Source organism: Anolis carolinensis, chromosome 5, assembly GCF_035594765.1.
Source record: "Anolis carolinensis isolate JA03-04 chromosome 5, rAnoCar3.1.pri, whole genome shotgun sequence".
NCBI classification, from domain to species: Eukaryota; Metazoa; Chordata; class Lepidosauria; order Squamata; family Dactyloidae; genus Anolis; species Anolis carolinensis.
The window spans coordinates 97707994-97732790 of NC_085845.1; the positions used below are offsets into that span (position 1 = coordinate 97707994).

At 38.1% G+C, this 24797-nt stretch overlaps 2 protein-coding genes across 5 annotated transcripts in view; one reads left to right on the forward strand and one right to left on the reverse strand.

The window, feature by feature from the left end:
• Window positions 1-17822, forward strand: part of LOC100556446 (proline-rich protein 5) — a 224284-nt gene extending 206462 nt beyond the window's left edge. The window contains exon 14 of the mRNA XM_062981961.1: window positions 13353-17822. Coding sequence (XP_062838031.1) covers window positions 13353-13390 — 38 coding nt within the window. The 3' untranslated portion in view covers window positions 13391-17822. The remainder of the gene's footprint in view (window positions 1-13352) is intronic.
• phf21b (PHD finger protein 21B) overlaps window positions 1-24797 on the reverse strand; it is a 225715-nt gene that overhangs the window by 50925 nt on the left and 149993 nt on the right. For all 4 annotated transcript variants that reach the window (XM_062981958.1, XM_062981956.1, XM_062981955.1 and 1 more), the window contains one exon: window positions 1393-1485. In XM_062981958.1, coding sequence (XP_062838028.1) covers window positions 1393-1485 — 93 coding nt within the window. The remainder of the gene's footprint in view (window positions 1-1392; window positions 1486-24797) is intronic.

Here is a 24797-nt window from a genome sequence, read left to right on the forward strand (position 1 = left end):
CATATTTTGACTGAAGGTTTGAAATACCACATGCTTTTCCCTAGAGTTTACATGCATTTTATATGACTCCGGTCTCATTTGTATATTACTTCCCCTTCAAATCTTCTGAAAGGTAACTATTTACTATTACACAAATAATAACAACAATAATAAATGTTATTTGTTGCCCACTTCTCACAGCTTGAGGTGTGATACAACACAGTCAAAACACACCACTATAAAATGTGTATGGTAGAAATATAAAAATATAGCAGCAATAGAATGCAAATCCAAAACTTACAGTTCAAAGTTGACTGGGTAAGATCTGGCAGAAGAGATTTTTAGTTGTTTGCAGTCCTCCTTGCCCAAAATAGTTAACAATAGATCTTACAGACCCCTTAAATGGCTGGATCTTAATTTTTATCCTAATGATTTTCAGCTTTGGTAACAAAGATGCCATATCATGAAGAAGGGTAAGGATGGGAGGTGATCTGATAGATCTGATTTTGTTATATACGGGTCAGTTTTTTTTATTAAATATGTTTTAAAGAGTGAAAAAGGAAAACAATACAACTTTGTTGGTCAGGAATTTTGGATATGACAATTGTTTACTGGTTGACTCATACATTTATGGCAAAGGAAATTATACTTGTTCGGGCCTTGATGGTGGGGTTATGTGTTTGTAAAAGGTTCATTGTTTTGTTTACACTGTAAGGTGTTAATATATGTAAATAAAAATTATTTTAAAAAAAGGATGGAAGGTGATCTATTAGCTTTTCCAATGTTTTCCCAATATAATGTACAAATGATTCAAAAGAAATAATGTTAACAGAAACAGAGCTTAAAATATATTAAATACAAAACAATTAAAATACCATAAACTGGCCATTAATTAAAAGCAATTGAAAACATAACTATTAATAACAAATCAACAAAACCCATTATGTTACGGTAAGCGTTTGGGTTCCCTGCCACAGAGGCCTGGTCAGGATGGAGTTCAGCTCACAATAGCCACCAGCTCAATGAAATGAAATAATTTGCCAAAATGGCAAACCCAAAAGTGATGCATACTACAGTCAGGGTCAGATAACTTACAATCATACCAGCACCATAAATTTTAGGGTGTGTGTCACCTGAAATTAAATGCCACCCCATTGTCACAAATGAACAAGACATAGGAGCTATCAATGCTCATCCACATAGGTCTAGACTGCTGGGATAAGATATTAATTTGTATGAATTCAAGTTACACATCCTAAAAGGGACATGACACAGAAATCAGCTTCCACAGATGCAGGGCCCTTGTTGAAAGCTGGATACTTTTACAGTTCCTTGCATGAATTGCTGAAATCTAAAGAAATGGTTCACAATTTAACTGTTATAAACCAGCTAAATTAAGCAAATGAATCTTACCTGAGGTAGCACTGCTGGTCTTTGTCCTGCCAGCCTCTGCAAGGAGCTGACCTGAGGAACTTTAATCGGCACGGCAGTAACGGTTCCCAAATTCTGTCAGGAAAAACAGTAACATAAGAAATGCATTTCCAGGATTTGAAATATATCCACAACATGTCTAAAATATGCTATATACAAATCCATGTGGTGTTTGAAGCATGGTTTACAAATGACACTTGATGAAAATCTGTGAGAACAGATATTAAAATAGGTTTAGTTAAAACATTTTTCACTAAAATCATCTGCACAAAACTTAGCAACTATTAAAGTGGTCCATGATTCCCAAGCCTCTATTAGATATTTTAAATAGTATTAATCACTTCTGCCAAGGATCTTCTGCACAATAGGGGTAATAAGAGCAGCTTGAATGTCCCTGTAGAAGTGGCAATGTAACATGTATGTTGGGCGGTTTCCACTTCCTCCAAACTGCATGGGCATACTCACTCATGATATGCAAACCTACCCTACTGTTCTGCCATCAGTAATGCTGATTGCAGAACATTAAATCTGGCCAGGGTGAAGGATTTCCTAATTTCCTGAATTTGGGAATCTCAAACTGGGATAAGTAACTCGCTAGAATAAACAACCTCACACTACTTTTAATTTCTGGGTACCTGCCCATTTCTCCCAGATGCCCTTTTAACGCCACATCCCAGTTGTTGCTGTATATCTTGGGCTTTCTACTTTGAATGTTTTGAACTTCTGGTTTTAATGTTTCAAAAACCTGATTTTAATGTTTTAGCATTTTAAACTTCTGCTCTGAAATTGTAATAAATTCAGGATTTGAAATGATCTTGCTTTACAAAACAACCAATCCTGTTTTTCATATCAACTGCTTGGCACATATTTTCTTCCAGTGTGATGTCCTTGTCAGAATTTTGTCTTGAAGCAAAAACGCTACTTGTTAGGGTTCTTGTGTCCTAGCTCTGATAGGCTGCTCATTTTGTAGTTATGGGCCCACTACTTTCTCTTTCATCTCTAACCTATTTCACAGGCTTGCAGAGAAGATAAAGTGGAACAAACCCAATGTACATCACCACAAACTTCATGCAATATGAACAAGACCAATGAGAGAAATGGGATGTACATTTGATAGTTACATTACATGAATTTGTTTTAAAGAATTCTTCCAGAGGAAGAAAGTGATTTATTAGAAAAGAAATGACATGTTGCATTGTGAATTTTTCTACCCTTTCAAGACTGTTTCATGCAGAATGAATTTCCCTCACTGATATAATATCCACAAAGAAAATGTGTGTACTCCTCAAGCATGCTCCCATGTCTGTGGCAAAAGAAACCTGTAAGATGTAAATTTAGCAAAGCACACTTGTTGACATTTGCCACAACTGATAATATATTTTAAATGCCCAACACAAAAGGCAGATTACGTAAAACATTTATTGTGCACTACAGTCCTAAGAATCATGTCATTTCTTCCCCCAGATTTATATCTGTGGAGAATCAACAACAAATATTTAATCGTTAAAATCAAAGTTAGCAAAATGCAGGAAACACATCAAAACTACACTATCTATTTTTCAGTTGCCTTCCTTCTCCAACACTGCATTGTCTCATCTGACAAAAGATAAAACACTTTCCTCGGCTGGGAGTTATCATCAATTGCAGGCATGGATTTATTCCATAAAGGGAGGGGGGTAGAGAGCGAGAGAGAGATTTAAAGAAGTAACAACAGCGCAGAACACACCAACAATAAAAAGGGAGTTGAAGGGAAAGGGAGCAAAGCTGCCAGGCAGCTTCTTTGTACTGCTAAGTTCATTTCTCTTTGTATTTGCGGACTAAGAGTTCTGGCTGTGTTTTCCAATGAAGCTATCATTATAGTCCTGTCACCTACACTCTTCGAAAATGCTGTCGATTTATTTCCCCAAAGAAGTCCAGAGCGGCAGGCACTTCTCAAGAGAATGAAAACAAATTATGGTTTTCTTCAGTTATGAAATTTCTAGTGCTGAACAACATGTGCCAAATGTTTACCAGTGTCTTAATATTAAAGCTCAATTGTTTTAATGTTGAGAAAGATGCTATTGCTTTTTAAGCAACAGTGAAGGGCTAGAAAATCCTGGTTTTCTTTATTTTCATTGTTATCTGTTGCATCAGGCTGTAACTTCATTCTAATGTAGGATCAGTGGGTCTTACAGAAAACAGACTCTAGATAGAATCGTATCTATTATGATCATCTTTCCAAAAAAATCACTTACTGCACTTAAAGTTGAGTAACAATAAAAGTATGCATGCTATTAAAACTAATTTTGGCTGTTGTTTCTAAGGCCATTCACAGGAGAACATGCCATGTAGCAAACAGAAAACAGTCAAAAAGAGAAGGAATATTCAATTGTTTGGGGTGTTAATGTTCATCTAAGAGAAATACATCCTCAGGTCTTATTAGTTTGAATAGAAATACTGAATAGAATACAACTCTCCTAGTAAAATAAATAGAACGTACAAGAACATGATCTAGCCAAAAACCAAACAGCTCTCTTTATAAAATACATCTGACCCTCTATATCCACAGTTTTGTATCCACAACTTAAAAAGAAACTTCATATACAAACTCTATTCCACTGATGTAAGCTTGAAATAGTTCTCGCCGATGAGATTTTCATGCAATTTCATACTGTATCAGGGGTGGAAATCATGCAATTCTTTACCTGTTGTTCAGCTGAAACTACCAACAGCTCCAACCAGCATAGCCAGTTATAAGGAATGCTAAGAGTTGCTGTCCAATAACATGAATGGCCACATGATTCCCAGTTCTGAAGGGGGGTGGGGATCTGTATCCTAATCTTTACTGCTGCACCCCAGTGACATATTTCTAAAAAGGAGGCACCAGACAGAAGAGAGCCTTTCACCTCATACTGTTTAGGTACCATAATGAAAGTTAAAACCAGAACTTTTATATGTTTTCTGGAACATCACTGGTACCCTGTGTTACTTTTATAGTACTGGTGTGATATATGCCACAAGAAAAAAAACTGTGGTGTCAAACTTTTTGAATCAGGTTAAAATTGTGTACTGGGATTTAGCATTTCATATTCTTTCAAAATAAATCATTTGTCAGCATACTGGCAGTACTATATAAATTATTAACATTAAGAATACAGAATGCAGATGTGCAGTTGTAAGAATTTCAAAGCACTTTGCTGCAACATGCTAGCTTAACTTTATTTTACTGAGGAAACCACAAAGGTTCAGTACACAGGTCAAAAGAGAGTTGAGATGAAAGAACAGCACTCCTAATTCACTGCCATAATGTATTCATTTATAGAAGGACCAAGGCCACTTAAAAAAAATAAATTCCAGGGTGCTGAAATTTTCAGGGTAAGATACTGACACAATTACACTGTCTCCTGAAAAAAAGTATATAATGATGTTCCAATTGCAACCTTTAATTTAAGGTGTTGGGTGAGTGTAGAAACTCAAAGAGTTGTTCCTATTTACTACAACATAATAAGGATGCAGAGATGGAACATTATGGTAGATAGGATAGCCTTGGATAACTTTTCAGGCTGGCTTCTCTAAAATATTTTTGTGAGTGACATCACTTGGAAATGTGGCTTATCAGCTTCTTTAGAGGGTCAGGACAACTCTACATTTCTGCTGACATAACATAAAGGAGTGGGATAAGATCTCTTTTGCACATGTAATACTAGCCATGACTGTACATGGACATGTCACTTTTCTTTCTTACAACTAAATTTCATATCCCATTTGCCATTATGGAGTATTGTTGTCAACTTTTAAAAGCATACAATTGCTTAATATTACAGCATAACAATATATCAGAGAAAGAGACCAACCTACAATGCAGAAGGGCAAATACTTTGAGAATATAGGCTATTTGGAGAAATAGAGCATCCAGAATTTGTGTATCTTGTTGGGTGAGTGTGGGTGAAGCTGGGGTTTTCACACTCTTGCCTCACATTTATTTAGTTCAACAGTTGTGCCATACCACTCCAAATGTCCAAGACAGGTGGCCCATTTTAATAACATGATAAATTGGCGGACTCCGGTTTTTCATTTGAGAAATTTGAACCCCTAGGCTCAGAGGAACTATATGGTTTTAGATTTCTTTCCTCTGGGCAGTCTCTGGAGGACTCCTCCTTCTGACGAGATCTCACAACATCCTGAGTCCACATCCTCCAGTGCTCAGCCACATCCCTAGAGATCTTGCCACAGAGATCATTGCTTAAGATATCTGGATTCTGAACAATGTTAGAATGCAAATAGTGGGTTGATTTATTTCCAGTCTCTGAAAGAAAGATGTGTGCACCTACTGTCTTGTAATCATGGTGCAAGAATTTTCTTTACCAGACCATATCAATGCCGGCTTTCTTTGGTCATTCTTACTGCCATTCTGCCATTGCCATCCATTTCTGAGAAAATAAATTTTTCCTGCCCTCTCTATTTGTCAAAAGAGCAAACTGGTGCACATTCTTATGAACCTTTAATTAACAAGCTGAAAAGACATTTTTCTGGCAATGCATGACCTTTCAGCACTTTGTAGGAATTTATTGATACTAGCAGAAACAATAATTTAAAAGGTTATTTTATGAGCGCAGAATAGTTTATAGCAGCACTTTTTCCAAGATAAATGAGTTTCTTATTACTACATTTATGGCACTAAGCATTTTAATAAAAAAGGACTGTAAAAGTCAAAAGATAACTTCAAATCTCTTCTCTATCTACCGTCTACATGCAGTCAGCAGTGACTCCCTGAAATGTCTACACTGCCATGTACATTAAAGATAGGCTGGAGAATTGGTAATAGAGAGTATATTGAGACTATTTAAGTCATCATAAGCACAAGACACAGAGAATGATGGATATCAAACTGGAAAATGCAGTAAGTAAAATATAAAATAACTTTCGATATTTAATAAGAAATTAAAGCTTTCTAAACACATATATAGGTTATGCTGAAACAGAAGTTCCATGGCCTTGCCTAGAGTTGATGTTTTTAAGCATATACAGCATAAAATGTATTTCACAATTCATCCAATATTTTATTCCATCATCTCAAGTAGCACAAGGAGGTAATAGCCATGCTGGACAGACTTTGAGTAGACAGGGTGTCCCATCCACACCCAGAAAATGATCTAAAAATTGAATGTTGTACTGAAAAATTATGTTATCAAAAGATTATCAAAAACAAAACTAAGACTGAAACTCCAGTGATCTGTTATTGATTTCAACAGCCTGAATGGTAGCTAAATGCTGGGTACATACTCAAGGAAGAGTGAAGAGACTCAAGGATTAACTGATCAGCTTAGAAGGGTAATTAGAATAGTAGTTACTTATGAAATCATACTATAATTTAAATAAGGATGAGAGAACACATGCAGGTGACACTATCCATCAACACATTTGGTAAAGGTACAAGAAATAATGCCTATCTACCTTTGCTGCTTGGTGGTGTTCCAAGTGCTTGTCTCCACTACAAAAATAGATCAAATTAATCAACAAGATCATGTCCAGCCAGAAATCAAACAAGATGGAACACAATTTAAACATTCACCACTAGTGACATCACAGGAAAGTTTGTTTCCTTTACCCGTACTTCATTGCAGAATAGTCACCACTGTGCAACAGTCGCACCTTCATTTGGGGAGTGGAAAAACTGGTATTTTTGAGTTCCGTTCCTTTGTTCCTTCCTTCTCCAAAGGCAAGGCGGTTTTAAAACTATAAAATGAAAGTCTCTGAAGCACCACTCTTCTTCCCTTCCTCCTTCCTCTGAAGCAAGGAAGTTTTAAAAACCTGAAATGGAAGTCCTGATGACCGTCACCCCAGCTTTCTAATTGATTTAAAAAACGCAGCGGAGAGTTCCGTAGATCGCTCACAAAAGGAACGGAACGGGACCGCAGCAGACTATTATTAAGAGATCTTTTTTCTTCATTTTCCCCTTCCCTGAACTATGTAACAAATCCCCCCAATAAAAGTAGCATTTATTTTAACAGTAACCCTCTCTATCTGGTTATTTTGTATCTTTTCTCTGACTCCTTCCTTTGCATGCAATCTCTCTCTCTCCCTCCCGTCCCTTTAACTCCGGATGAGGTTTCTCAGCCATAGATTAATATGGTGGTCGATACAAATTGGCTCATATCTCTATCAAAATTACCCCTAGAACGCTCCTCTTTTAGTCCTAACCCTTTCTAAGGCTCCTGACTCGAAGACAACCAGCAGAACCGGAATCGGTCCAGTTTTCGGCACCTCAACAGCTGACTGTCAAACGGGACCGACGGCTCCTTTCAAGCTAAACTGCTGCCTTATCCCGGACTTTCCTCTCCCCGCGGAAAGGGTTTAAGAGATCCCTAGCCCCTTTCTGTGAATTGGGGATGGGGGGGATCGCTCTCTCGCTGGGGAGACATAGTTCTCCAAGGACCCTCGCCCTCTGCAGCTGCCAGGGGGTGCCCGGACGGGTGCCCTCCACGTTTCATTCATACTTTTCATGATTTTATGAAGGAGAAGAACACTCTTCCCCAGACCTACCCCTGGACTTATGAAATCCTATACTTCCAAAGACTGCAACCCACATGTGCCTCTTCCCCATGCCATCTCTACGAATTCCTCCCATCACAGATGAACTCTTTTTCCTCATGTATTTGTGAATTTTCATATTCTATGTACTTGGACACTCTCATGACTCACTGCTGTATGAATTTCTAATCGTTGGGCTAACTTCATGGATTGTGAAATTATGCTGCTAGAACTCCACTCTTATGAAATTCCATATCGGGTTCCCCAGATGTTGTGAACTTCGTCCTTATCAAATGTTTTCTATTGCTTATAACATTCATGATTCCCCTTTATGCAATGTCACCCACCTTTATGGATTCTCCTTTATTTCCTTGAAATCTATCTATCTGCCTATATGTATTTGTACTCTTTGGGATCCCCGGAAAATATGTATTCTTCCCAGCAGGGTTTATGTTCCAACTTTATTTTAATTTTCATTCTATCCCATATAATTGCCAAATCATGAAATCAAATGGGAAATATTATGACCCCAACGTGAACCTTAGCCCCATGTCCCAGACCTCCCTTCCCAAAAACAAAAGGATAATCTGCCACAGTTTAATCCAATCTCATTCCGATCGCATGGACAATATAGGGCTTGAGCACCAGATTCCTAAAGGTGACTCGCCCCCAAGGCAAACATTGTCATATCCCAGGCCAGGACGCCGCTGGAAGGCACCCTGTGGGGCCCGTCAATGACGGCTCATCACCACCCATCACCACTTCCCGTCTGACACCCCAAGACATATCTAAAATCTGTGAACGTGACAGGACCCCGGACATCCTTGATGGGTGCCATTAATTCCTTTAGAAATCGGCTGGGCCAGAATTAATCTGATATTTCCTGTCCTGCCACCTCATTGTTTCAATAGCTCCCGCCTCCTCCTCTCTGATTGGCCCGAATGGGGACAAAAAACGGCTCTCCATTGGGCCAGCAGGGCAAGGCGGGAAACGAAAGCCCGCCTCGTTCAACCTCCCAGCCTATCCGCGATCAGATGGGCGGGGAAGCGGGGCGGGAAATTCAAAGGGCTGTCAGACCGAAACATTGTATAAATATGGCTTTATTTGAAACATATGTTACGTTAGTAGATTGAATGATCGCTATTAGCGTCCTTTTCAGCTGAATTGCTCAATAAAAACTCCTTGGCGGATTTTCCTTCATCTTTGGCGGACCTTCTTCATTTCAGGCTTCAGGTTGTATTGCGGCTTATATTCTCCTTTTGGCTTCGCCAAGGTCCGTTCCCTCAGGACCGGGTCGGGTCTCTCCTAAAGGGCCCGATCCCCTAAAGTGCGGTCGACAACAGTCCCTGGAACTAAGATCTTACCTCCTCCCTCCTTTCTCCAAAGAGCTCCATTTAGGATCTTGTAAACTGCCTTGCCTCAGAGTGAGGATAAAAGTGTGGAGCTCCAAATACTTCAAATTTAAAGTTTTCAAACTGTTTTGTCTTTGGAGAAAGAAAGAAAGAAAGAAAGAAAGAAAGAAAGAAAGAAAGGGAGGAGGGGGAGGGAAGGGGGAGCCCAAATCAGCTCCATTCTACTCATCTTCCAAGGAGCTTAGACAAGCATGCATGGATCTTTCCCTGTTCACAACCGTCTTGTGAAAAAGCCACAATGGATAAAACAACAGTTAAAGGATAAGCAGGAATCTGATATCAATTGTTCTATTGCACCAATATGACAAAGGGAATCTATTTAACCAAAGCACACAGGACATGTTCAGACATATTCCAAACAATGTAATGTTTTCCTGGGGAGAAAATACTGTACAGTATAGGTAGTATCTCTCGACAAACAAGGCTAATAGAGGTGATGACCATTGGTATTTAATATGTTTTCAGAGATGTATTGAAATCCCAAACATTTTGTGTTGATTACTTCAAAAGTGTTGTTGCTTATTTCAGTTGCTTATCTCTGCTAAATATTTGTTTAAGAAAGCACAAAAGTAAGGTAGAAATACTTTTTACTTTTACAACTACAGTACTTCAACAGAAATTTTTATAGTGTGGTGACTGATACAAAGCATATTATAATTTATTGATACTGACTGTCCTTTGTAGTTACAGAAGGGGAATTCTGAATTATGGCTGAAAGTAAGAACAGAAGGACATAGGTTACCTCTTCAACTAAAACCCAGTCCATGTTCAAGAAAGACATGATGATGTCTTACTGATGACAGGCATCAGATCAGGACCTGGGAGGCATCATTGGCTTTAGGTGGAAAGGTGTGATAGAGTTGGGTATCATCTGCATAAATTTGACACCAAACTCCAAAACTCCCGATGATCTCTCCTAGCGGTTTCATGTAGATATTAAACAGCATAGGGGACAGAATGGAACCCTGAGGGACCCCGCAGGTCACCGGCCTGGGGGTCGAACAGGAGTCCCCCAGCACCATCTGGGAGTGGCCCTTCAGGAAGGACTGGAGCCACTGTAAAACAGTGCCCCCTAGTCCCATCTTAGAAGGATACTATGGTCAATGGTATCAAACGCAGCTAAGAGAACCCCCTCATTGAACCTCGTCAACTCTTCAATGCTAGCTGCCTATTAAAGTGATTATGCCTGATATTGCACAACTCCCTGAGATTAGTCAACAAATTCTATAGATGGACATATAGGTTCTATACATTAGCATGAGCAACACACCCCTTCTCACCATCCCATATCTCCCTCTGCCTCAATTCCCCCGTTCTTTAGCCCCCCATCCCAATCATCTGGTCCCCATGGGTCTACTTGGAAAGAGAGAAATAATATTAGATCTTCTTGAGGGAAAAAGAAGATGATATAGAGTTCTTGGAGAAGCAGGTGGGCGTTTTCTTTTTGGTGATGGAAGTAGGGCTCTGGTAGGTTAGAACAAGTCATATAGAGTCAGGTCTTTTTATCTGTGGAGTCTAAAAAAATGAAGTGGAACCCCCCCCCCCCCATACCACTAAGGTTTGTCAGAATCAAATACTGCTTCATGTTGCAAATAAGCCACCTCAAGCTATTATAAAGAAATGTTTTTGTCTGTTACATGTTCAATAATAGCAACAGAATGGATTTTTAATGTAGTAGTGACAGGGGAACAGATTACTATGGCAACAGCAAAAATGAAAATTCTTAACCTGAATGGATATTCACTGAAGTAATTGCATGGGGCTGTTGTTGTTTTATTTAAAAAACTCACTCTACATTCATTTTACAATGAATGGTGCATTCAACCTTGAGCTTGCTTGATATAAATGCCAAATACTAAATGCAACCTTTAAATGTAATCTGATTTTTAAAATCAAGGAAAGTGAACTCAATATCCACCTTTTGTTTCTAATACTTTTTCCCTATACAAACATTTTAACAATAACTATTTTATGTAACACAGAAGAGGAAAAAAGAAAGAACATGTGAAAGGGCATATTTCAGCTACTTTCATCAAATTACATTTGTGCAAACTATTTTGTAATTATAAATTCTACATCCAAAATTATGAATTCTAAATCTATAGGGTGAGAAGGAATATAAATACTGTAAATAAATAATAAATAAATAAAGTAACATATGAATGTGTAATGTGCATCGTCATCTATCCTGAAAGAAACTACCAGCTGTCTACATTTGGAAACCAATATGAAAACATAGGGTCAAGACACTTTAACATAATATTTCAATGTCACAAATGGATGCCTTAATTGTCCAAAGCATAAAAACATTATTATACTACTAGCAGAAATACCAGCATCATATTAGTTACTTATTTATCGTATCAGAAGCAAACCAAGGGTACAAGTTGTAATGTATTTAAAAAACACAAACAAAGTTAAAAACGTGGCATTACGCTAAATGTCTTTTGACCAGTAGCTGACCACTTGGAGTGCCTCTGGTGTTGTTATAAGAAGATCATCCATTGTACATGTGGCAGGGCTCAGACCGCATTGTAATAGGTGGTCTGTGGTTTGCTCTTCTCCACACTCGCATATCGTGGACTCCACTTTGTAGTCCCATTTCTTAAGGATGGCGTTGCATCTTGTGCTGCCAGAGCGCAATCTGTTCAGCACCTTCTAAGTCACCCAGTCGCCCAGCAAGGAGTCTTTCATTTGGTATCACCTATGGCTTGAAGTTTTGGGCTTTAGCCTGCCACTTTTGGTCTCTTGCTTGCTGAGGTGTTCCTGTGAGTATCTCTGTAGATCTTAGAAAACTTTTTCTTGATTTAAGGCATTGGCGTGCTGGCTGATATCCAAACAGAGGATGAGTCAAAGATGTCACTGCCTTGGTCCTTTCATTGCTGGCTGCTACTTCCTGGTGGATGTCAAGTGGTGCAATACCGGCTAAACAGTATAATTTCTCCATTGGTGTGCAGCATAGATATCCTGTGATAATGTGGCATGTCTCATTAAGAGCCACATCCACTGTTTTAATGTGGTGAGATGTGTTCCACACTGGGCATGTGTATTCAGCAGCAGAATAGCAAAGTGCAAGGGCTAATGTCTTTACTGTGTCTGGTCATGATCCCCAGGTTGTGGCAGTCTGCTTTTGTATGATATTATTCTAGCACCCACTTTTTGCTTGATAGTCAAGCAGCGCTTCTTGTAAGTCACAGCACAGTCCAGGGTAACTCCCAAGTATTTTGGTGTGCTGCAATGAACCAGTGGGATTCCTTCTCAGGTAATCCTCAGAGCTCGAGATGCTTGTCTGTTCTTAAGTTGAAAAGCACATGTCTGTGTTTTAGATGGATTAGGAATCAGCTGGTTTTCCCTGTAATAGGCAGTAAGAGCACCTAAAGCTTTGGAGAAGTTCTGTTCAACCATTTCAAAGCTCCTTGCTTGAACGGTGATGGCACGGTCGTCAGCACAGATGAAACTCCCAGTCCCTGTTTAATCATATTAGTTAAAAACTATTTAATTCCTTCATACTCTATTTCTTATCCCATTTCTCTATTTCTATGCTAGCTCTTTTTCTTTTATGTGCTTACTTGCTTGCTTGCTTTCTCTTTTTCTTCTTCTTTATCCTCCCTCCCTGCCTCAATCAAACCTCCCCTCTGCTCACACCTCCCATTTATCAAATATCCAGAGATTGCCTTTCTCTTTCCCTCTTCCTTCTGTTCTCCAAGGCCCGCTCTACACAGCTGTATAAAATCCCACATTATCTGTTTGAACTGGATTATATAGCAAGCTAAGATAATTCAGTTCAAATCAGATAATTTAGATTTTCTGGTTTGATAAACTGGGTAATCTGGCAGTGTAGAAAAGGGCCCAAGTTGTTTGTAGAATATGGAGATCTAGCAGAGGAAAGGAACACATAAGGCTTTATAAGAACCCTTTGTAAAACAGATTCTCTATACTTATCTCTAGTTTTGTCTCTTCCAGTTTGGGAGGTTGTGACACCTAATGACTGAAGATGTTTTTTTTTTTTTTTTTGGTCAGGAGCAACTGCAAGAAACTGCAAGGTGTTTCTGGTGTGAGAGAACTGGCCATCTGCAAGGACATTGCCCAGGAGACACCTGGATGTTTGGGAAGCTTCCCTCATGTCCCCACATGGGGAGATAGAGCTGACAGATGGGAGCTCACCCCGCTCCCCGGATTCAAACTACCGACCTTTTGGTCAGCAGTTCTGCTGGCACAAGGGTTTAAACCCATTGCACCACCAGAGGTTCCACTGAAGATGGTACTTATCTTGTGATGGGTCATCAGAAATGTTCACTAGACTGCTAAGACTTATTTCCACAAGGAATACACAGAAAGGATCTACATGTTCCAGGCTGATTTAGGTTTAAAGCATTATCCATTGATAACTGGGCATTTTCTGGATACACTTGAAGCACCACACTCATACAGAATGTCTCTCCCTTCTTTTTTCTTCTCAGTGAACTTTCTTTTCATGCACACCAGTGCTTCTTCAAACCTACCCTCTGCTTACAACATCTCACCAATTTACCAGAATTTCTCTGTGTCAGAGAGTGAACTCTTTGAAGAGTCAGGGGACCTGCAAATAAATACACTGGATAGGGCTGCCAAGAGCCAAGCTAGATTGTGTATCTTCATTGTTCAATATGACTTTCCCACTTCTGTGGACTGCTCAACTACTTGCTTCTATCTCCAATTGACTGGCAAAGAGTCAAAACTATAACAAAATTAAGAAGATTTTCCTAAAGATAAGAGTTGTTCGTCAACTGAATATGCCTTGTAGTGTGGTGGAGTCTCCTTCCCTGAGGGATTTTAAACAGAGGCTGGCCATCTGTCAGGAGTTATTTGATTATGTGTTCCTGAATGGCAGGAGGTTGGACTGGATGGCCCTTATGGCTTCTTCCAACTTTGTGATTCTAAGTCCCAGACAGATCTTATGTCCCCTTTGATAGGTTCTGAATGTTTACTTAAAAAATCATATGTTCAAGGTACTTCTTTTTTGTCTCCTCTCCAGCTACATATATCTGGAGGTAAAGTACCCCCATTCTAGTTTCTGTCTCTAGCTCAATGTGTGCCTGCCTGGGTCCTATGGGCTGGAATCCTGTTGACTTACACTGGCAGAAGTCCTTTGAGTAAAACATGGGTAGCAACACAAAATTGTATCTACCAGGAGTTGATCTGCTCACCCATGAGTCATTATATCCAGAACTGAGGTGGCTTTCACTACCCCGCTCCCTCTTTGTTACAAATCCTGAGTTCTGTTTTACTCTACTGCCATGCTACTTCTCCCCTCTCCTCTTTTGCTGGAAAAGTTATGCCAATCAATAGAACGTTAGCTATTTTTTTTCTTTCCTTAGGAAACATTTCCAATAATTCTCTCTTATATTTCTTACTAGCTTAAGCATCCGGTGATGCCCAGGCTAGGTCTTTTATAATGCTATTTATAAGAAATAGTCATTGTTTGCTTTTGTTTTTAATGAATGCTCCCATTAGAAAATGCGTAAGGATGTGGGTGAACTACAACTCCCACTATTGTGGGTCAACTCACTCCAAATGGCAGTATTCAAAGTTGATCATGTTAGATCTGTGTGCCAGGTTTGGTCCAGATTCATTGTCTGTGGGGATGAAAGTGCTCTTTGATTATGGGTGAACTATAAAACCCCACACTGCAGGTGAATTCCCTCCAAACCCTACTAGTATTTAAAGTTGGTCATGTTGGGTATGGATACTGTTTTGGTTGAGATCTGTTGGTGGTAAGTCATAGGGCTCTCTGGCTGTGGTGTGAAATATAATTCCCAAAATCCAAGGTCAATCTTCTCCACCACCACCCCCTGTATTTTTTGTTGGTCGTGGGGGGGGCGGGGGTGGCTCTGTGTGTCATGTTTGCTCCAGATCCGTCCTTGGTGAGAGTCACAGGGGTCTTTGAAATTGGGAGTCATCATGGAAATCACATACAAACATACATACAAATGCACACACATACATTCACTTTTATTATAGAGATAGATAGAGATGCTCTAACTCATTTAGTCCTTTCCCTGCCCGTTATTTTCTCTTACAAAGTAAGACTATCAATCCAATCTGAAATTAGTCTGTGAACCTTTTGTGTTCATCATGCCTTTATTTATTTTGGCAGACCCTAACAGGTGTCCATATTCAAGGTTAGACATATATAAAGATGAAAACACAAGACACAGTGAAAAGGCCACAATATTTATATTTGAACATTTTCCAAGATAGCTCTGTAGCTGGTCTTGGCAATAAAACTGGTTTCTATAATTTGACAGAAGAGTTCATTTTTGCTTGAATATTTTGATGACCTAGCTCCCCAATGAAAGTGCTTATTAGGGCAAAAACATGTGTGACTCTGACATGAATATTAAAAAGACTATGAAAAATGAAACATGATGATCCTAGTCAATGTAATAACTTGTCAAGGCAGGCAGTATTACAGGACTCTACCAATCCAGACAATCAAATATTTGATCTCATGTCACTTAAACAGTGAGGACGGTGCCAAATGTACTTCAAATTATTACAGTATCTCCCTTGTTGTGGAAGTTAAAGATGGAATTGACAGAAAAATAGTTTCTATACTTTTGGAAGTAATATTAAAACACTAAATCAGTGAACACAATTTTTGATCTCCTGTCAGTAAGTATCATAATTTTGATACATTTTGATAGACAAGATATATTCAGCTTGCAACATGACCATATATTTTGAAAGGATGGATAAATTTCAACAGGCTGTTGCATAATGGGTTTGGGAACTGTCTGATCAACACAGTAACAAATCTAATTGGGAATTTTTCAAGATATTGCTACCAACTGTCATTTAAGACCAAGCCCTTAATCATCCCTGCCAACCTTCTGTGGCCTTCTCGAATAATGATGTCAGAAACAAATTTTACTTTAAAAAAGAAAGAAAAAAACCTGTTTTCGTTCTGTCTGGTAAATCTATTGATCTATGAAAAGGTAAAGTGCAGATCGCATTTGATTAAGTGTTTTTGAACAGCCAGAGTTAGCTAGGCAATCTGTATGTCAAATTAATTTTTTCAGCAGCACTTGTTATAGCCACCTAAATTGACAGCAATATTCTTCCAGTTTTTCTTTTCCATTATCCACAAGTACATGTCCTCTCAAAATACTAAACTGGATTCATAACCATACCATGTAAATAGCAAAAGATAATCTGCAAGAAGAATTGAAACCTTTTATAGACTTTGTGAAAAACCCAAAGAAGATGACCACGACAGGATTTGATAACTAAAATTAAGATACCTATATACTCAAGTATGAGCTGAGCATTGGGGCTGAAAAAGCCCCCCTCGGCTTATACTCGAGTGAGGATCCTGGCCGGCTTATATTCGGCTTAGCTTATACTTGAGTATATAGGTAATCAGAGTTGATCAGTCTTATCTTATTAAACTCTTATTATCTTCAATTACAGTTTTATGTAAATATTCAAAAACATTTAACCTACTGATGCCTTAATTAATGTAATTCGATTGGTATCTATTTTTATTTTTGAAATTTACCAGTAGCTGTTGCATTTCCCACCCTCATCTTATACTTGAGTCAATAAATTTTCCCCATTTTTTCTGGTAAAATTAGGTGCCTCAGCTTATATTCGAGTATATATGGTAAATAATATATGTTTATCTTCTGTATTTGGTATGTTAAAATGTAAGAGATGGATGCTATCTGATGAGTCAATTGTTAAGAAATTAAAAATGCATAATGTCAATTATATAGAAATTATAGAAGCATACACACACACATATACATATGTGTGTGTGTTTATGGATGTACATACAGAAAGGGAGTGAGAGCAAAATAGATTGATATAAAAGAAGGCTACATGGGCTAGTGGGAACAAAACCTTGAGAAAGAGAAGTTTGAGAGATCTGGCCTTCAGGAGCTATAAGGGAAAGTTCTTAAAAACTGACTATTATTATTATTATTATTATTATTATTATTATTATTATTATTATTATTTATTTGCAGGATTTACATACCACCCTTCTCAACTTCAAAGGGGACTTAGGGCAGTTCAGTGCTGGCAACAATTCAATGTCCTTGATAAAAAAGCATCAAACATCAAAGTTGACCCTCCCCTAATAAAACATTAAACATTATTAAACACATCACATAAAATATCATTTATCACAAAGACATAGCTGTTGTCCGTAAACAGTCCTGGGTCATTGCATTTCCAACTTTTACTTTAACTTTAAATATTCCTATGATGGGCCGAACAATTATAAGAATCTTATAATATTGAGAAATTATGGTTAAGTCAAAAATACTTTCGACCCTAAGAGTTATAGATGGAAAATATATCTGATGAAAAAATACAGAAAGAGAAACAGCATGATAATGATAAAATGATAAAAAAACACTAACCTACTAACAATATAACTGAAAATTGTAGAACTTTCTTTGTAGATATTAATAATAAATAATTTAAGAAAAGTTTTAATGTGAAATAATTTGCTATGAAAAACTCCTTGTTCCTCAGCAATCTTCCCCCTCTTTGCTTTCTCCACGCAACATACCAGACATTTGTAAAGATGAAACAAACCAATAATTAATCTGTTATCCCCAAGTCTCTCATTTTCCTTCCCTTGTCCTCCCATTCCCTACTTTCCTAGTAAATGTTTAATAAAAATTATTTGAAAGAAAAAAAGAGAGAAATAACTTAAAATAAGGAAAGTATTTTAAACTTTCTTTAGTAGTTTTCCATCATTTATACTATTTTAAATTCTGAACCTCATGATGAATATTTTAGAGTAGTTTCTTCTATGCATGGTTCACTACAGTTAGCCCTCCATATTCACTGAGGCACAGCAACCCCGTGAAAGTAAAAAAACACAAATGAAGAAGTTATTATTTTTTACTTGAGAGAACACCTCTTATAGGAATTTCTAGGTCTATAGACAATTTCTGCTAGAAGCTGAACATAAAATTACATTAAAGAACTTAGAGATTCCTGAACAGATGTCATCTCTATAAATTTCTATGTAACATTTAATTTAATTTCCTTTTAGTAGTGTTGTTGGATGCCTTTGTTTATTATTATTATTATTCAAGACAATTTCCTTTATTACTTACTTTGCCACTTTGAAAGGATACACAGGTGGTGCTGAGCACTGAGGATGTACTCAAACAAGATACACTGTGCATTCATAATCTTAATATATTTTGAATTTTCCTTCTTATTCAAACAAATAAACTAACTTATTGTGTAACAATATTTTTTTTCAGATGACTGAATTATAGGTAGATGGTAACTAAACTTCAGCATCAGTAACTGCCAATAAATATTAGCAGTTACTTGTGGAGAGAAAAAATTGGGCACAAGTATTATAATAAGTACTACATTTCCTTCAAATTGAGATCAGTTTATTACACACTGATGAAATCAAATAGTTGATCTTGTTGTTTCCAGGAATATATTCTATGGACTGCATTCTACCCCTTCTACAGAATATCTGCTGTATGAACTGACAGAACACAAAACTGTCTCAAATTAAACACGGCTTAGTGTTCACTTTAAACTGTTTCACTTCCCTATCCTCACATTGCTTGCCACTCCACTTTCAGTAAGCAGCCCAAAATGACCTGGCTGCAAAACCATAATTTCCCTCTTTCACCCCATTTGTTTCCTTTTTAAAAACATAGTAATGAAGTAACTGCACAGTTTCACAGTAATTCCAAGGAGTGATAGTGATTTCCCTTCTTGATTAAGCATTTCCTTAATGTTTGCAATACTTATTTTGTCTGGCTTGCAAAAGTTCAAGCTGTTTACAAGTCCGATTCGAAAAAGATCCAGCTCCTGCATCCTCTTTCAGCTGAGCCAAAGTTTGCTAATCAAATGTATACCTCCCACTTGCAGAATTACTGCAAAATGCACCTTAAGTTTGCCAATTTCTTATTTAAATATTTGTAGAAACTGCTTGTGAACATGGAGAATATAGATGTAATTAACTGCAAAACCCCAGTCTCACAAGATTCTGTACTCTCAGATTTGTACAATTCTTTCGGAAAAAATATTTTTAAAGGAGCCAAGGACAAAGAATGAAAGAATTGGAAGAAGAAAAGTCCTAGCAGCTGTGGTAAGTTAAAAGTGCTTTCATAGTTTTCTTGAAAGCACTTGCAGAATGGATTGATGTGATAACACCGATTGCTATCCTAGGATGATCCAGCTCAAAGCAAAACAGGTTTGTAATGAGAGGACTTGTTTTTATGGTAAAGTCCAAAGTCACTACTCTGGTTAGAGCTTTGCCATTCAATCTGTTAGTTTAATTCTGTTTACTGTCTCAAAGAGGTATTACACAAACTTATTGTAATATATTTGACGGAATGATATAATGATTGAACAAGAATTTTCTGTTGGACTGCAAACACTTAGTTTTAAACACTACTTACATTTAACCATATGCTTACATTTCATACTGGAAGGACATAAGAACAGTCCTATGCTTAATTGGACTTAAGCACAGACCTGATACACAACCTTGCCACTTGATTTGCTGTCCTGTCAACCTCAGATTATTGGCAGATCCTGCTTCCTTCAGACTTCACCACAGGCCATTCACTAGGCACATTTGTTTTAAAATTCCCATCAGTCAACTACAGTTTCATCAAGATTAAGTAATTAATCATATTCTGACTATCCTCTATGAATGGCTCCTGGCTCAGGACCTCTAACATTGTAAAAGTAATTCCTACATCTGCACTGAAGTTTATATTTGAATTAAAAGGAGAAATACATTTCAAAGTGCATGACCTTTCACTGGTTATTACAGTCAGGAATTTAGAGTTGACTAATTTCTACTTGGAAATCAGTAACATAAATGTCTCTTGCCAAGGATTATATGCAGCATAAAATTTAGAGAAGAAAGTTTTCTTTTAAGATTTACTTAACACTCCAAATAAAAGCCTGTTCTTGGCAGAGGACATCCTATAGCTTTTGGAATACACTGATGGGCAAAAGTAAGAATACCTTAACTAATATAAATGCAATATCTGTTCATTTTTCAACCAAACTTCAGATGAAGGTTATTAAGGTTGATGTAGTAGGTCATCAAGTTGTTTCTGACCTATGGCAATCTAAGGCTCTATCATGGGGTTTTCTTGGCAGAATTTTCTCATAGAGGATTTGCCTTTGCCTTATCCAAAGCCTCTCTTTATCATGCTGCCTCTCTATTACAATAATAATAATAATAATAATAATAATAATAATTAAACAATTTATTATATAGCACCATCTATGTATGTCGTGCTTTACATGAGCAGTTTACCATTGTTAATCTGACTGCAAATTGAATGAAAGTAGGGCATCACCATAATTCTGATTTTCAATATTTTGTTTCCAAATGTAATTCTTTTAACAAACAGGAAGTTCAGTCTAGGTGAGTGATTAACTATTCTGAAGCTTTTACATCGTTTACTCAAAAATACTATGACAACCAGCATTTTTAGCCACAAGCGAGTCATCATGGCCATCTCAATACAGAACACAGCAGGTTGGAATGTGTTTACAAGAAAGTTACATTGTTGGCTCATGTTTTTCACACATACTGCTATCGAGCCAAGCCCATTCTGTATCTTTGCATTTCATTTTTTCTGCCTAAGTGGAGTAACTTGCATTTGTCCCTGTTTAAGTTCATTTTGTTAGTTTCAGCCCATCTCTCTAATCTGTTAAGATCCTTTTTGAATTCTGCTCCTGTCTTCTGGAGTATTAGCTCTCTCTCCCAATTTGGTGTCGTCTGCAAACTTGATGATCATGCCTTCTAACCCTTCATCTAAGTCACCAATAAAGATGTTGAACAGAACTGGGCCCAGGATGGAGCCTTGCTTGTCGCTCTCCACTTGTCACTTCTTTCCAGGATGAAGAGGAAGCATTAGTGAGCACCCTTTGGGCTTGTTCACTTAGCTAATTACAGATCAACCTAACCGTAGTTTTGCCTAGCCCACATTTGACTAGTTTGTTTGCCAGAAGATCATTGGGGACCTTGTCGAAGGCCATACTTGAATGCTGATTATACAATTAACAAGGACAGACAACACAAACAGAGGTAAAGGCAATTTTTCCCATCTTATTTCCAGCATCTTGGAGGTTGTGCTTGACTCCAGCCATGGGGGGGAGGGGGTGCCCTGTTGCTCTGTCTTCCATGCCGAGGAACTTTCCTCCAATTGATGCCCTTAAGGGCACCTTTATTACCTCCCCGCTAAAAGTGATATTTATCTGCTCACATTTCTGTTTTCGAACTTCTAGGTGGACAAGTGAGCTGGGGTTAACGGCAGGTGCTCACCCCAACCCTTTTTGGTACTACAAAAAGGCTTTATCCAGCTCACCTCAAAAACTACATGTTTTAGGCCCTTTGAAACTAACAACAAAACTTTAAACATGGCCCAACAGCAAATATGAAGTCAATCTAATTCTCTTTTTTCTTTGTCTTTCTACATGAGCAGATACACCTTTATTAGGCCTACACCAAAGCATAGGTAAAGGTAAAAGTTTTCCCCTGACGTTAAGTCCAGTCATGTCTGACTCTGGGGGTTGGTACTCATCTCCATTTCTAAACTGAAGAGCCGGCGTTGTCCGTAGACACCTTCAAGGTCATGTGGCCAGCATGACTACATGGAGCGCCGTTACCTTCCCGCCGGAGCGGTACCTATTGATCTACTCATACTGGCATGTTTTCGAATTGCTAGGTTGGCAGAAGCTGGAGCTAACAGCAGGCGCTCACTCCGCCCCTGGGATTTGAACCTGCGACCTTTCGGTCTGCAAGTTCAGCAGCTCAGTGCTTTAACACACTTCGCCACCATGGCTGCTCTTAACGCTAAAGCATAAAATACCTTATTTGCCCTTTTGCAGCTTTACTGGCAAAGATTTTTAAAACCATACAAGAAAGAAATCGTGATGATGTTGCGTCAAAGCTCTATATTCTGTCTGAGATGTTGCTAGCTGAGATGGTATCAAAGGATTTCAGGGAAGGCAGAGGCTACTCCCCTTATTGGCCTTCTGAGAACTATGATTTTCTATTTCCAACAACAAAAGGTAACATTCTTTCACTGGGTTACAAGTTGACAAGTTTTATCTATATAGCACCTAAAATTTTCCCAGATATAACAATAAGGAGATTTCTTCAGCAATTCAGGTTTCTTTTTCAATGGAGTTGAAATTTGATTGTGTGTGTGAATGTGTCTTCATGTCAAGGTTCATTTCATGGAGAAGGGAAATCATCTTAGGGATCCAAACACCTCTATTATCATTTGTGTGCCCTCATTCTAAAGTGGCAGCGCCACATCTGGAAAATAGAAAAACTGTCTTACATACACCTGGGGGGGGGGGCTGACAGAGGAAGAAGGGAGTTGCAGTTCACCCACTTCCAGACAGCCATATTAATCCTGTCGACAATAAATCTGGACCAAACTTGACACCTTGACCAACTTAAAATACTGTTGATAAGCCCCACTGGAATATACCCATTGAATTGATGAGATTCATTTATGTGTTGGCATATCATTTTATAATTGAACATTAAAAAAACTAATCAGGAGAAAATAATCCAACAACAGTTTAAGAAGTGCAGTAGCACTGGATTTGTTATGTAAAACTATAATTATTTGCATGTATATATTCCAAAAAGAATGGAGCTCAGTGATTCTTTGAGATGGAAAAATACATAGAATTGGATTATATGTAAAAAAAAAAAAATCGTGTCAGGAGCAACCGGAGTTGCTTCTGAAGTGAGAGAATTGGCCGTCTGCAAGGACGTTGCCCAGGGGACGCCCGGATGTTTTTGATGTTTTACCATCCTTGTGGGAGGTTTCTCTCATGTCCCCGCATGGAGCTGGAGCTGATAAAGGGAGCTCACCCGTGCTCTCCCCGGGTGGGATTCGAACCTGGCAGCCTTCAGGTCAGCAACCCAACCTTCAAGTCACAAGGCTTTTATCTCCTAGGCCACCGGAGGCTCCATATGTAAAATAATACTGTATTTAAAGTCAAATTTAGAACTATTATTTTAAAAAAGAGAAGATAGCATTAGTACAGTAGTCTTGCTTATCCAACACAAACGGGCTGGCAGAACATTGGATAAACTGAAATGTTGGCTAATAAGGAGGGATTAAGGAAAAGCCTATTAAACATCAAATTACATTATGATTTTACAAATTAAGCATCAAAACATCATGTTTTACAACAAAGTAGCAGAAAAAGCAGTTCAGTACATGGTAATGTTATGTAGTAATTACTGTATTTATGAATTTAGCACCAAAACATCGCAATGTATTGAAAACGTTGATTACAAAAACACTGATTACTAAAAGGCAGATTGTATTGGATAATACAGAACGTTGGATGAACGAAGGTTGGTTAAGCGAGACTCTACTGTATACTAACTGGAATTTAACATTTCACTTCTGTTTATTTACCTTAGTGTTACAGGTGTAGCGTTTAGTGTTTCAATGTATTTTATTTTAACCTTTCATCTTCTGTTAGTTGTGCAAACATGTATATTTGTTACCCTCTGTTTCTGTACAGTCTGATTGTTGCTCGATGTTGTCTAAAATTTATATATGTTAAATAATAATAAAAATATGTAATTTTTAAAAAAGAGCAAAGAATTGCTCTAGTGATTAATTATAAAGTACAGCATGCTGTCATTGAAAGCTTACAATCTAGAGATAAAGTAAAAGAGAAATGATGATGAATTTTAATAATAAAACAGTACGTGTTTATGAGGGGGCAAAATACTGGCAGGGATTTAAAGGGGTTGACAGAGGATGATGGGAGCTGTAGTTCACTCACATTCAGAGAGCTTTGTGAATCCTGCCTAAGATGAATCTAAACCAAGCTTGGCACACATACCCATTATGACAAACTTAAAATACTTGTGGGGTTTGGGGAGGATTGTCAGGGGATGGTGGGAGTTGTAGTCCACCCACATCTGGAGATGCCTCTGAATTCCACCAGCGATGTTTCTGAACTAAACCTGGCACTCACAGCTATCATAACCAATTTAAAATACTGGTGGGATTTGAGGCTGACGAATGGGAGTTGTAGTCCACCCACATCTGGAGAACCCTCTGAATCCCCCCATCAATGGATCTGGACTGAACTTGACACACATGCCAATCATGAGCAACTTAATATACCAGTGAGGAGTTGGAGGGCCCTTTACAGAGGATGATGGGAGGTGTAGTCCACCCACATCTGGAGAGTCCTCTGAGTCCCACCAAGGAAGGATCTGGACCAAACCTGGCACACATACTCTTAATAATTAACCTAAAATACTGGTGGGGCTATGGGGAGTTGAATGAGGATGATTGGAGCTGTAGTCCACCCACATCTGAAGAGCAGTGCAATGGCCACTGATAGTGGAACTGGACCAAACATGGTAATCAATACCTTTCATGATTCAACGTAAAATACTGACAATGTTAAGGATGT